The sequence below is a fragment of the Marmota flaviventris genome, chromosome 6 (genome assembly GCF_047511675.1).
Source record: "Marmota flaviventris isolate mMarFla1 chromosome 6, mMarFla1.hap1, whole genome shotgun sequence".
In the NCBI taxonomy this organism is placed as follows: Eukaryota; Metazoa; Chordata; class Mammalia; order Rodentia; family Sciuridae; genus Marmota; species Marmota flaviventris.
In genome coordinates this window covers 116,947,989-116,962,924 of record NC_092503.1, presented here as the reverse complement: position 1 = coordinate 116,962,924, position 14,936 = coordinate 116,947,989, and the positions used below count along the sequence as shown (strand labels likewise).

Sequence of the window (14,936 nt, the reverse complement as noted above, 5' to 3'; positions counted from 1 at the left end):
ACCTTACCAACCTTGGCTTGGTCAAATTGTTAAAATGTTACCAATTTAATGAATATGAAATAAGACGTTTTAATTTGTATTTCCCTTATTTCTAGTAAGGCTGAGCACAGATTTATATGATAATTAACTATCTTATAGTCATTTTGTGAATTTCCTTTCATATATTTTGCCCATTAGTTTTTTTAGTAGTTCTTTTTCTTATTGATTCACAGGAATTTTTATGAATTCAGGACACTAATCCTTAATATAATCTCCTACTATGAAGCTTACTGCTTTTATAATGGTTTTATAAATGAAATAATATTTGCTACATATGAAAAATAAACATTGTCACATCCATACATATGGTACATACATGTGTAATTATTGAATTATGAGGCATAACAATGTAATGAACACCCATGAGTTCAACTAATAAACCAATGCCAGTATCATTAAAGCCAAACCTACACGCCACCCCATACCATCCTGTATCACCTCCTACCTACCTCTATTAATGTTTATCCTTCCCCTGCTTTTCAAAAGAAACTGAATTTTGTTACGTCTATAAATGAGATCTTCTTTAGTTTTGGTTTTGAGCTTTATAAAAATGGTATCATTGTATATGAAGGCTTCTGCTATTTGATTTCTCCTCCTGATGTTGTTTGTTTCTTTCTTTCTCTCTCTGTTTTGATGCTAGGGATTGAACTCAGGGGCACACTACCACTGAGCTACAACCTCAGCCATTTTTACATTTTATTTTAAGACAGGGTCTTGAAAAATTGCCCAAGCTGGTCTTGAACTTGCCATCCTCCTACCTCAGCCTCCTAAGCAGCTGAGATTACAGGTATGCACCACCTGCCTGACTCAATGTTGTTTTTAAAATTGATCCATGCTATCATAGGTAACAGTAGTTCAGTTATTTTCACTGCTATAAAATATTCTGTTCCAGATGTAACCATTTCCCTGGATTATTTTCAGTGTTTTGCTGTTAGAGAAAAGGCAATAAACATTCTTCTGTATGTCTCCTGGTGTACACATGCATTATCTCCAGGGCATGTGACAGTGGTAGAAGTGCAGGACTTCTGTACATCTGGCTTATCTTTTCATTTGTGTCTTTTGATATACAGAGATTTGTTTTCCTTTAAAAATAATAAAACGAATCAAAATTTTCCTATGTGATTTTTACTGCTTATATCGTTTAAAAACTCTTCCCTTGCTCTGGGAACAAAGATTTTGTCTTGTATTTTCTTCTAAAGTTTTATTTTCCTTATAGAGTTGGTTTTTGCATATTGTCAAGTAGGGATCTGTTTAGATAATCATACATTATGTTTTAAAGATACAAACACTAAATAAGAAATTTTTTTGGTTTTTGTTGTTTTGATTGTCTGGTTTTAGCTTTAAAGTCTGCAACATGGATTGTGTCCTCCCCCAAAATCAAATTATTTTCATTCTAATTATAAAAGTAAGAAACTATAGATACTCTTTAAATACTAGATTTATTCTAGCAAAGATGAATGTAAGTAAATCATTTTTGATCAAAGATCATAAAACCAGAGGTCTATTGCCACAAGAAAAGAATTCCTTTAAGATACAAAGGTGTTAAAAAAAACTCTTGGAATTATAAAATATAGCTCAAACCTGTGACAGGAAGAGTGATTCTGTCCCTCTGGGAGCAGAGCCCTGCCATGGGGACTCTCTCATTTTCCTATACTTATTTCCTGCACTGTATGCATCAGATGGAGCCTTTCCAATCTGGGGACTACACCCATCCCAAATCTTTGTCTGTTTTCCATGTGGGGGTACCCTCCAACTCCAACCTCTTCAATCTATACCCTTTTTCATTTGTTGTCTGAGTATTTATAATGTCAATGAGAATGGTCATCTAGAACAGCACTATTGCTACTTAACAGTGCTTTCAATCACACCATGTGTCCTAAACCTTATGACTTTCATTTCAGAGTTTTAGAAGTAACAAGGCAACTTCATTTCCTACTTAATCACTTCTATAAATTTCACACTAAAAATAAACTGACCAGGATTAAATATCTACATATGCATCATCTCTTACCTTGGTGGTTTAATAACTTCAAACTGATTCATACCTGTTACCTAATCGGTTACTGAGGCCTAAGGTTACTCAGGACCATGTCACAATTTAAAACATTACAGTAAGCAGCCAAGGAAGGAAGCTGAAACCTCTACTTACTAACTATCTATCTATCTATCTATCTATCTATCTATTTGGTATTGGGGGTTGAATCCAGGAATAGTTTAACACTAAGCTATATCCCCAAGTCCTTTTAACTTTTTATTTTGAGACAGGAGCTCACCAATTTGCTCAGGGCCTCTCTAAATTGCTAAGGCTGGCCTCCAATTTGTGACCCTCCTGCCTCAGGCTCCTGAGTTGCTGGGATTACAAGCATATGCCCACTATGCCCAGCACAAGCCTCTACTTTATGATTCCCAATGGACTAAAAAGCAATAGTCTTGGGGAAACAATTACACACATTAGGCTCAACCTGGAGGCAGTTTGTTTATTTAGGGAGCAGGGATTGAACCCTGGGGCCCTTAACAATTGAGCTATATCCTCAGCCTTTTTAATGTTACCTAATGTTTACTTAATCAGTTATTTTTTGAGATAAGATCTTGCTAAGTATCTGAGGCTGGCTTTGAACTTGTAATCCTCCTGTCTTACCCTCCTAAACTGCAGAGATTACAGGCGTGCACCACCACACCAGGCAAATTTATATTAAGCATTAGTTAATATCAACCTTCAGCTTGGTAATAGCTGAATAAGATCATTTAGAAATATCATTAATTAACATCTGGAAGACTGGGAGACTGGGAGAAGGCTTTATTTTAAATTATGCAAAGAGGTAATATGAGGATTACCTTAACTCATACTTTCTCATTTCTATTGTGAATAGAGTACAAATTTAAAGTTTATTCAGACTTTCAAAAATCTTTTTTTTAAATTTTTTTTTGTAGTTGTAAATGAACAGAATGCCTTTATTTTATTTGTTTACTTTTATGTGGTGCTGAGAATCGAACCCAGTGCCTCACACAGGCTAGGCAAGTGCTCTCCCACCGAGCTGCAGTCCCAGCCCCTCAAAACTCTTTTTAAAGTGAAATTTAACTCCAAATATGGAAACTATGAAATCTCTTTCTTATGAATTTTAAGTGGTCACTAGTGAATCTGATATGACCATTTGGTATCTGTCAAGGAGCATAAAGCTTGTCTGGAATATAAGTACAGTTTAAGGCACTTCAACTTAATCACTCCCAATATAAATGTAAGCAGACTAAACAAAGGTTAAATCCTAACCAGAAAGGACTGGGGGTAAAGCTCAGTGGGTAAAGCAGTTGCCTAACAGGCTTGAAGCCCCACGTTTTAGATATTCAGCAGTAACTAGAAAGAAAAAAAAAAAAAAAATCATGAAGGATTCCTTACTTTTTGTTAGTTTCTAAAATATAAATATCAGTCCCCCAAAAAGGCAAAGCTATCATTTCAGATCATCTTTTCAGTGGTGGATCGCAACATTAACTACACAGCAGAATCACCCAGGGTTATATATCACAGACCAAATGAGTCAGCATTTCTGTGGGTAGGACAACAAAGACATCAATAGGTTTTGAAGCTTCCCAAGTGACTCCTATGTATAGCCAATGTTAAGAATCACTGTTTTGAAGGTCTGAGTGGCGCACACTATATATAATCCTAGCAATTTAGGAGGTTGAGACAGAAGGATCAAAAGTCCAAGGCCAGCCAGCCTCAGTATCTTAGCAAGACCCTCAGCAACTCAGAGACCCTGTCTCAAAAAATAAAAAGAGCTGGGGGAGCTGGGGATATAGTTCAGTAGGTGGAGTGCTTGCCTCGATACACAGGCCCTGGGTTCAATCTCCAGCACAGCACCCCCCTGCTCCCCCCCAAAAAAAATGCTGGGGATATAGCTCAGTAGTAAAGAGCCCTTGGTTCAATTCCCAGTACCAGTGGTGTGGGTGGGAGATGGTCACTGCTTTATACAGACATAATGGAAGCATTTGTCTGTATAAAGTATCTATTCCTGATATTCCCTAAACCTGAACAAACTATGGAAACAGGTTTCTACCACAGATAGAATTTAGAAGTTTAGAGTATCACAGTTTCTAAGGAAAGGAGACAGTGTTGCAACTAATTGTACTAAAGTTTCCCCAGGTTAATATTAGATAAAGACATCAAAGATTCATTTCAAGTTGGGTGGTAAAACATGCCTGTAATTCCAGCTCCTCAGGAAGCTGAGGCAGGAGGATCTTTGTTCAAGATCCTCTGTAACTTAGTGAGAGACCCTGTCTCAAAATTTAAAATTTAAAGGGCTAGCAAATGCCTATAATTTCAGCTACTCAACGAGACTAAGGCAGAAGGATTGCAAATTCCAGGCCAGCCTCAGCAAGACCCTATCTCAAACAAAATCATAAAAAAGGGCTAGGGATGTACCTTAGTGGTAAAGTGCCTCATGATTTGATTCCCAGCAAAAAAAAAGAAGAAGAAGAAGAAGAAAAGAAAGGATTAATTTAAGTTACTCCATCTTCAAAGGAGTAACAAAATCATCACAGTCTAAAGCCCACTGATAAGCTTCAAAAAATCAAAATAAATGCAAGCCCTTCCTCTGATTTCTTTCTTAATCCCCCAGGCTTCCATTTTCACAAGTGACTGACATCTACTTACTAGGTGACGCACTAAGTGAGTTAATAAAGGTATTACAGAGAAATCTAAGTCAGCATTTTACTAAGTCTGGCTGAAACACAAAGTATTTGGCAAACCTGCTAAATTACTATTATATATGCAGACAAGCAGAAGTTCTACCATTTATTAGATAAAATACACATATAATCATTATCCCAAAGTACAACACATATGTTGTACTTCAAACATGAACCAATTAATTAGCTATTGTTAATAATAAATTTTGGGCTGGGGTTGTGGCTCAGTGGTAGAGCACTTGCCTAGCATGCATAAGGCACTGGGTTCAATCCCAGGACCACATAAAAACAAAACTAAATAAACAAAATAAAGGTACTGTGTCCATCTACAACTAAAAATAAATGAAATAAAATAATAATAATAAATTTTGCCTAGATAACATTTCACTGGTGAAATTAAACTATGTAAATAATTTCCAACTATTAATGTAAATGGAATAAGGTTATACCATCAAGGTAAATGCAATAAGGTTACTTATTTTTAAGCTTGTGGGGCATAATTTTACATGTGTATATACTCAAACATAAAATAATATAAATTTCTCTTCTAGTTCTCTCCAATTTTGATTACCAAGTACTTTTTTTCCAGCACAAAGTAAGAAAACATGAGGCCTATAAATTGAGGAGTCTTAACTTGCCTAAGTGAATTGAAATTTTAACAAGTTGAGAACCAATGCCTAAAAATTCAAGGTAGATATATGCACTTAACTTTCACTGTGAAATCTCCAGCTTAAATATAACCCCCTTCCCAGGGAAAAGTGGGATAGGAAGGAAAAGTATTGTCAACAACCTAAAAAGTCAGAATGAGGTGACCCATTGAAAATGTCACAATCGGGCTGGGGATGTGGCTCAAGCGGTAGCGCGCTCGCCTGGCATGTGTGCAGCCCGGGTTCGATCCTCAACACCACATACAAAACAAAGATGTTGTGTCCGCCAATAACTAAAAAATAAATATTAAAATTCTCTCTCTCTCCCTCTCTCACTCTCTCTTTAAAAAAAAAAAAGAAAATATCACAATCAAAACAACCCAATATTATCTGCTCTCCTTCAAGATTCCTTTTGGTGCTACCAACATAATCATAGCACTCTATTAAGGTAATCATAAAAGCAAGGGATATTCTACAAATATTTATCATGTGAAAATCCATGTATATTTTTTAAACTTATTCACACTTGGTCTGTAGCATTTCAAAAGCCATAGCTATTACTTACTAGCTGACGTCTGTTTCTTTTCCAGGTTTCTGCTTTCCTTTTGGAATTCATGTTCTGGAAAGCTACAAATAGAAAACCAGTTCTAATCAAAGTTTATATAAAAATGGTTACTATTGGAGGGGATACTCTGGTTCAAGTCATATGAGACCTAAGTTTTGTTTTTTTCTATCTTTATATAACAACTTCAGATGACACATTTCCCAGTAGGTCTGTAAGCCCAAATCAGAGGTTCTCAAGCATTACTAACTCAAAGAATCACATAACAAAAGCTGTAAACAGCACTTATAGGTGGATCATCTAGTCAGAGAGAACACACTAGGTCTTACTCTGAATTACAGGGAACTTAGCCTCAGAAACAAAGGTCCTGAAGTAGACTTAAAACATTCACTGTTTCTCAAAATTATCATCAAATTCCCAAGAGGAGCAATTGTTATATATGCAAGAATTTCTATGTTTAGGATACATTATTTGACATAAGCTTTTCTAGGATGAATTATAATTTAACTATGTAATCTTCAATGACTTGATAGCAATCAAATGTTCAAATAGAAGTAATTCTCATTAAGGTAACTTTTTTTTCCCCTGTCATGACAGAAAGAAGACCCTAGAATAAATCCAGTCTGGAGCTATTCCCAGGACCTTTTCCTTTACTACCTTTGCTTGCCTGCTCCAAATTCATCCCCAGAACCTGCCCAGTAGAGCTCAAAGAAAACTCTTTTCAACATCTGTCTTACCATACCTGTTAGCATCATCTTGCCTCACCAGACAATGCTCTCCTATCTTTCCTGATGAATCTGGTTGCCAGGGAAAACAGCAATTCCACAAGGAACAAAAAAACCAATATCATTGTTAACACTTACTGAAATCGCTGGGGAGGCTATGATTCAGATTCCTATAAAATTCTGTCCTATGTGCTTTTTTTAGTCCTGTGCAAAGGCCAAAGTCCGAAAGTTTCACATGGCCCTATGGAGAGAAGAAAAAAAGTGATGGGGATGAACAATTCTTAATTATAGAACAGAACATTATCTTCTGTACCTTCCAGTATTTATTACATCTCTATGGCTAAAGTATACTGCTTTTTTTCCCCCTTTTCTATTACAAAGAAAATTCTGTAATAACACTAAAAAGAGCACCTTGAATTCTACTATATAAATTTAAAAAGTCTTTATTTTTTCATATTATCTTTGCTTTTGTCCAAATAAATATAGGTTTTTAAACAGTTGAACCCTCCATAGCATCTGGAAACATTTTTACTACTTCTTTAATGAACACAGTGGCTATTACTAATGTCTAATGTCAATTGGCACAGTGCCTAATTATTACCTAACCATCCTAATACTTAACCATCCCAATTCTTAGCTCTCAGGTAATATGGATTTTAAGAACCCTATGATACAGAGTTCTGTATCCCCAGCCCTAACCATACATAACACAGAGCACAACCTTAACGAAACAGTTGTTAAATGAGTAAATAAACAAATATTTGTTCATATAGCTTTTTCTCCTCTTGAATTATTTCACTGGGACAAATTCTAAAAAGTAAATTACTTAAAAGATAAAGGGAATAAATATTATTGCACAGTTCTTAATAAATGTTGCCATACCATATTTTTTTAAAGAGAGAGAGAGAATTTTTTAGTATTTACTTATTTTTTTTTTTTTAGTTTTCGGTGGACACAACATCTTTATTTTTATGTGGTGCTGAGGATCGAACCCAGCACCCCGCGCATGCCAGGCGAGCATGCTACTGCTTGAGCCACATCCCCAGCCCATATTCTTTCTTTAAATAATTTTTTAAATTGTAGATGGACACAATACCTTTCTTTTATTTATTTATTTTTATGTGGTGCTGAGGTTCGAACCCAGTGCCTCACACATGCTGGGCAAGCACTCTATCACTGAGCCACAACCCCAGCCCAGCCATACCATATTCTAATCAGAAGCGTCTGACTTCTGATAATGCTTATCAAGGAAACTCACACTCCTATGAGTCAAACACCATGATCAGTGCTTTAATTGTGTTGTCTCATTTATAACTCTGACTCAGTCATTACATAGCTTGCTTGTACAACAGCAAAACCAAAACCAAAAATTAACTGGTGCTCTTTCCTGCCAGACCAGGATTACTTTACCTCTCCCAACACCCCTTATCTCATCTGAAAAATGGGATAATGATATCTTTCTGGCAGAAATGAGAAGTGATGTACATAAGGCTCAAAACACAACACCTGGCACACCATTAGCCCTAAGGAAAAAGCAGGTATTCCTGAGGTGGTGAATTTCTCTTCCCCCTTTACTGGGGAGTGAACTCAGAGCCTTATACGTTCTACTCAAGCACTCTACCACTGATGTATATCCCCAGTCCTTTTTATTTTTTATTTTCAAACAGGGTCTCACTAAATTGCCCAGGCTGGCCTTGAACTTGCAATCTTCTTGCCTTAGCCTCCTTTGTAGCTGGCATTACAGATATGCACCATCAGGCAACCTTTTAAAATTTTAAATAAATAAATGGGGAGGTGAAACCAAACACAGGAAAAAAAAAATGCTCAGGTCTCTACTCAAGGTCACAAAACCAGAAATGGTATGGCCAAGGTTTGAGCCCCAATGACTTTAATGTCTGTGGTTTTTCCATGATACCACCTTCTTTGAGGACATTCTCAGGCTTTAACATAAAAATTTCTCAGAGGACAAAGCCACAGGAGCCCTGCTCAGATAGATCAGGTTTTATTGTTTTATTTTAAAGGGAATTCTGTGTATGTGTATGTGCGCACGCACGTGTATGTGTGCGTGTGTGTGTATAACAAGATGAACTGCCAAACAAGGACAGCTTTGAGCTTGCTAACTTGGTATTTCTTTTTACAGATCTGCAAATAACTTGTTCTACAAGCCAAGAACACAGTTTAATTTGCAGTTCTCTAAATTACATGTTTTGCCTGGACACCTCTAAGAAAGAAGATGTCTAACAAAAAGATCAGTACATGGAGCAAATGCTATTCAAGCCCATACTTTTAGAAAATGCTATAGCTATTGTGGGCACACAGCAGAAACTCAGGACTTCTGCATTTTCACTCCTATAATCAATGTAGCTGAACACATAAATGAACTTGCTTATGAGAACATTTTATGACAAGTCTGAGCTAGCATAATAGGGGGCAAATCAATACCTTCCAGAATCCCCCACTTCAGCTAAATGAAGTCCCCAAGTTCTTGGCCTTCAACATGTTTGCTGGACATGACTGTGGACTAAGCATTAATGTGCCTGCAGTACAGGACCAGGACATGTGAACTCAAAACCACACGAGGTATGCCAGTGCTTTATTAAAAATATACCTTAGGAAGAGAAAAAAAAAACAAAAAACAAACAAACAAAAAAATATATATACATATCTTGGGGGGCTGGGGCTATGGCTCAGTGTAGAGCGCTTGCCTACCATCTGTGAGGCACTGGGTTCAATTCTCAGTACCACATATAAATAAATGAATAAAATAAAGGTAGATGTTAACGGACCTTTATTTTATTCATTTATTCACATATACATATATGCATGTATGTATCTGGGGTTGGGGTTGTAGCTCAGTGGTAGTATACTTGCCTAGCATGTGGGTTCGATTCTCAGCACCACATATAAATAAATAAAATAAAGGTCCATTGACAACTAAAAAAATATTTTAAATTTTATATATATATATATATATATATATATATATATATATATATATATATGTGTATGGATATCTCAACTTAATGGCATAGGAAAATATCTCCATAGCATTAATATTTTAAAAGCAGAATTCTAAGCTATTTACATGGATGCTAACTTTATATTAAGTTACACAAAGAGAAAGATATCAAAGCTATTAAAACAGTGGTAACCTTTCAGTGGCGAGATTATACATTATTTTTCTTCTTTATATTATTCAAATTTTCATTTATATGATTATTTTCATAATGAAGAAAAAAACTACTAACCAGAAGAAATTATTTGACAAGTCTCTTGATCTCTTAAAACAGAAAAACAAAGGGTTTCAAAGAAAGATAGAAATCTTCAGGACTTTCAAAGGCAAAAAAAATATAAAAAGACAGCAAGGAAGAAAAATACATTAGGCATAAAATTTACTTTTATACTTAGAAGAAAAATTCAGTTAAGATAAAAATTCTGCATAACATAAAACAACATTCTAAAATTTTAGAGCTAAAGAGACTTTAGAGCTTCTCTAGATCACTATGTTCACCATCTAGATGAAAACAGTGAGGTCCAGATAATAAGAGATTTGCTAAGGTTGGGCTGGGGTTGTAGCTCAGTGGTAGAGAATTTGCCTACTATGTGTGAAGCACTGGGTTCGATCCTCAGCACCACATAAAAATAGAATAAAGGTATTGTGTCCACCTACAACTAAAAAAAATTATATATATATATATATATATATATATATATATATATATATATATATAGAGAGAGAGAGAGAGAGAGAGAGAGAGAGAGAGAGAGAGAGAATACATTTTTAAAAAGACAGAGATTTGCTAAGCTTATCCAAAATTCAGTTAGCAGTATAGAGAGTCTCTTCTAATTTACTGTAAGTTTAGAAACTAAGCAACTATGCTTATTTGCATATTTATATTTATCTCAAAATAAATATAAACAGGCCAGTACAACAGAAGCTGATCAGGGGATATAATTAAAAACCTGCACTTGTGCCAGGTTTTTTGTTATTCCTTACTTCCTGGTTCTTGACCTGGTTCCTCATTAACTGATGAAGCTGCCCAACACAGAGGTTTGGATAGGTAGTGTATTATCAGCATAGTTAATTATATGCTAAGAGAAAATTACTATCTTTGACTTTATTGCAAACTAACCCTCTAAATTAATTTTATTCTTGAGCATTTTCAAGGATGTCTTTTAAGAGGAATGTTCAATCAAACTGCAGAATCATGAGCCTTTCAGAGAGTAGAAGTAACAGCAAACAGCTATCAAAAAAAAAAAAGAGAAGAAAAACATACAAGGTCAATCACATGGCCCCTATGTCACAGGTGGTGCAGGTGTTATGGCAAAGGCCGCTCAGAGCAGCACACACCGCCTGCTGATACCCCAACACATACCTTACTGTCCAAGAGAAGGTTGTCTGGTTTGATGTCTCTATGGATGAATCCAAGTTGGTGAATAGAGTCTATGGCTAATACTGTTTCTGCTATATAAAACTGAGTTTCCTCTTCAGTCAGAGTGTCTTTTTTCATCAACAAAGTCATCATGTCCCCTGGAGGTGGAAAAATACAAAGCCACCACCACACATCCACACACAGACACAGACACACAGACACACACACACAAGCAACACATAAGTAAGTATTGGTTTTCAAATATGTATTCTCTATCTGCCAACATAAGGCACATAAACAGAACCCTGGTGTGCACCAATATGGCTGTGCAGGGAAGACAAGTAATAGCTGATAATACTTAAAGGGAAATAAATAAATAAATAAATCACAGCCACAGAAAGCAAAACATTTTCATAATTAAGCTATGGGATACTGACCTCTTTGCTGTGATTTGCATTTTGCTTTTGAGAGGAAAGAAAATTTCTCCTAAACTTAACATTAAAAAAGCATATTTGCTTAGGATAATTATTTGGACTAAAGGGAAAACTACTTTGCTTTTATTTTGCACAAATACCTGAAAACCTCTCTGCCTCTAGAAGCAAATGGCACTTCACATAGGTTGTGCTGCTATTGTTAGAGAAACTGAAATGTCAAACAAAAATGTAAATATCTGGGAAGGCTAAAAACAAGCTTTCCATCTTCTATTCACAAAACACTGGAAGATAAACCAATAAAAAGATAGGACTTCTGCAGCCAAGCATCAGTCAACAAAAGCTGAAAATGTTGTAGACTGGAATGCATAATAACTGCCTCACAGAAGTGCACACTGAACACCTCTCGAGATCAGTGTTTTTTTTTTTTCCTAGTGTTTGTTATACAGCTACAACAAATGTATACCAATATCCTTTCCATCACTTTTAAAACAATATCAATTTTAGCAACCTCTTTAGTTTTCTGCAAAGTCAATATTTAGTTATTTCTGCTTAATACAAGCAACATAAAATAGCAGAAAAAAGATTCAGATCCTAAAACTCAACAGTTAGACAAAAGCAAAGAAAATAAGTAGTTTAAAGATAAAAGATTAAGATAGATTCAGTTTAAACCTTATATAAAGCCATGTAATGTTAGAAAACAAGGAAAAGAGAAAGAAGCCTTTGTTTTAATACAGCATCATGCTGCTTTTTAAATTTCATTTCATTCATAATTTTATTCTTTGTATTCTTGGGAGAAAAGTAGACATTTTTCACTCAGGCAAAAATTACATCTTCTTTTTGGTCCAAGACTTGAAAAATGCATTCCTAATTACTCATGGCAACATTCAATCAGGAGGCACACCAAAGACCAGGGAAGTGCATGCAGACCAACATTAAGCGGCCTCCACTTGTGGCACAGGACAGCAGCCAACAGCTTCACACAGCACCTGTGTGAGCCTGTCCAGGTGACCAGAGAGCTCACTCTAGATGATCTAAGGCTTTGTAGGCCAGCTCCACCAAGTGCAAAGGGCAGGGACCAGGAGGCATGAGAAGCTACAGAAGATGGTGCAGATAAGGTCTGAGGAGACACACATCAAGGAGCTGGTGACCAAGCTGGATTGTAGTTCTATTTAAATACTAGCATGTAAATATTAAAAAGTTTCTCCTCATTCTGCCAGACAGACTCTTTTCTAATCTTGATCAATTGTTAATAAAAAGTATTGGTAACCCTGTATCTAAACTAAGGGTTGTCACAAGATCATTATCATGCCACAATTGTGTTTGCTTTGCCAAGAACCAAAAAGGAAACAGTTATCTTTTGTTTTTCCTCCACCAGAGTTTGCTCAGAATTCATCTGCTCACTGAGAAACAGACTGTGTTCCCCAAAACAGATGGTATGTTTTGTTCTGAGTTTACTTTGAGCAGCCTTAGGAGGGGCACATCCAGAGATATGTAAAACTGGAAATCTCCAAAATGAGAAATTAATTCTGGCTACTAATATAGGCAATGAGAAAGTTACTCCTTATTAATAAGTAATAGAAAATGAAATCAAAAAAGTTGAAGCAAAGAATATTATAGCTTCAATTTTTGTCACTTGAATACCTTACACATTATTCCCATTGACAGGAGGAAAGAAAGCAGAGCTGCCTAATTTATTCCTACACATATTTAAAGGAAAAGGGAAAAGAAAGAACTGTCCATCTGAAATCATGAGAATGAATGAAAAGGTTACTAAGATTATAGAAAGGCACCCCAGCACAAGACAGGCTATTGACCTCCTTTATAGACCTAAAAGAAGATACAGAAAGAATTTTGTGAGCACAATTAAAAGTAGAAAGGAGGGTTAATTGTTGATGTGAGAAAGAGAAACCACAGAACAAAAAGGAAAAATGACCTTTCATCGTTAAGTAATTACCTCCAGGCAGGAACTCCATGATTAGGTAGAGGTTTAGCTTATCCTGAAAACTATAGAACATTTTCACAACCCACAAACTGTCTGCCTCCACTAGAATGTCACGCTCCGCACGAATGTGGCCAACCTGGAGGTATACGCATTTGATTAATGACAAGCCTTGCTCTGCTTTATTAGACTGCATATTTGCTTAAAACAATTTAAATACTGTTTTGAGTATTTAATTGTGATGATGTAAAAGATCTATTTACGCAAACCTACTAACTCAAAATTGACATTTGATTTGAAAATATTTGGTGATGAAAACTTGAGTGATGAACGTCTTTTAAAAAAAAGGCAAAATAAATGGCTACAATACAAATGGTGACTTTAACATGCTATAAATTAAACCTCTGATTAGTTAAAATTACCACTCTTTTGCACATATTTTTGTTTTCTTTTTAAATTTTTTTTGTTGTAGATGGACACACAATGTCTTTATTTGATTTTATGAGGTGCTGAGGATTCAACCCAGTGCCTCCCACATGTAAGGCAAGTGCTTTACCACTGAGCTACAGCCCCAGCCCCCATATTTTTGTTCTAATAATCCCTTATGATAAAAATAAGTCCCTAAAGTGAGACTCTCCAAACAAGTCCTCCCTCAGGTCTGCAATAATATCTAAAATGACAGTGACAATTCAAGAATACTATGATACCACAGCATTTAGTTTACCGTGGTACAAAGAATATGTGCTCAGTTAATCCTTACTACATTAAAACATGAGAACATCTGCTGGGCATGGTGGCACACACCTGTAATCCCAGCTTCTCTGGAGGCTAAGACAGGAAGAAGGCAAGTTTGAGGTTAGCCTGGGCCACTTAGTGAGACCCTGTCTCAAAATAAAAAAATTAAAAGGGCTGGGTAAAAAATAAAAGCTCAGTGGTAGGGTGCCCCTGCATTTAATTCCCAGTACTGAAAGAAAAAGAGAGAGAGAGAGGGACCAACTAAGAAAAGTTATGAATTAAAATTAATGACATTTCCAGTTTTCTTTTACTAAAATATCTAGCTGAGAGCAAAAAGTTAGAGAGAATTGGTAGAATTATTTTGCTAAAATAATGTTTTATAATATGAAATTTGTCATATTGACTTTAAATATATAATAGCAAAACATTGCTACCTATTATGAAATCCCATCCTTCCCTTTTTTTTTTTTTGTTGTTGTTGTTGTGCAAGATCTTGCTATGTTGTGGAGGCTGCGGGCCTCAAGCGTGAAATTCTTCTGCCTTAGCCTCCTCTCCTTAAAAAAGTCACAAGATCCAAAGTTGAGTTTTATCAAGTCTAAAAGTTTTATTTGTACACAATCCAGATCTTTAATAGAGATTTGTGTCTTAATCTATGCTATAAGTCTCTCTCTCTCTTTTTTTTTTGGTAACAGGAATTGAACTCAGGGATGCTTAACCACTGAGCCACATCCTAAGCCCTTTCTATTTTCTATTTTTTGAGACAGGGTCTTGCTAAGTTGCTGAGGCTGGTTCTGAACTT

General features: G+C 35.8%; 1 protein-coding gene across 2 annotated transcripts in view; it reads right to left on the bottom strand.

The window, feature by feature from the left end:
* The window catches only part of Stk38 (serine/threonine kinase 38), a 47,761-nt gene that overhangs the window by 7,052 nt on the left and 25,773 nt on the right, over positions 1-14,936 (bottom strand). For both annotated transcript variants that reach the window (XM_027943762.2, XM_027943763.3), the window contains exons 6-9: positions 13,418-13,541; positions 11,033-11,187; positions 6,795-6,897; positions 5,935-5,996 (exon numbers count right to left, since the gene is read on the bottom strand). In XM_027943762.2, the coding sequence (XP_027799563.1) occupies positions 5,935-5,996; positions 6,795-6,897; positions 11,033-11,187; positions 13,418-13,541 (444 nt within the window). The remainder of the gene's footprint in view (positions 1-5,934; positions 5,997-6,794; positions 6,898-11,032; positions 11,188-13,417; positions 13,542-14,936) is intronic.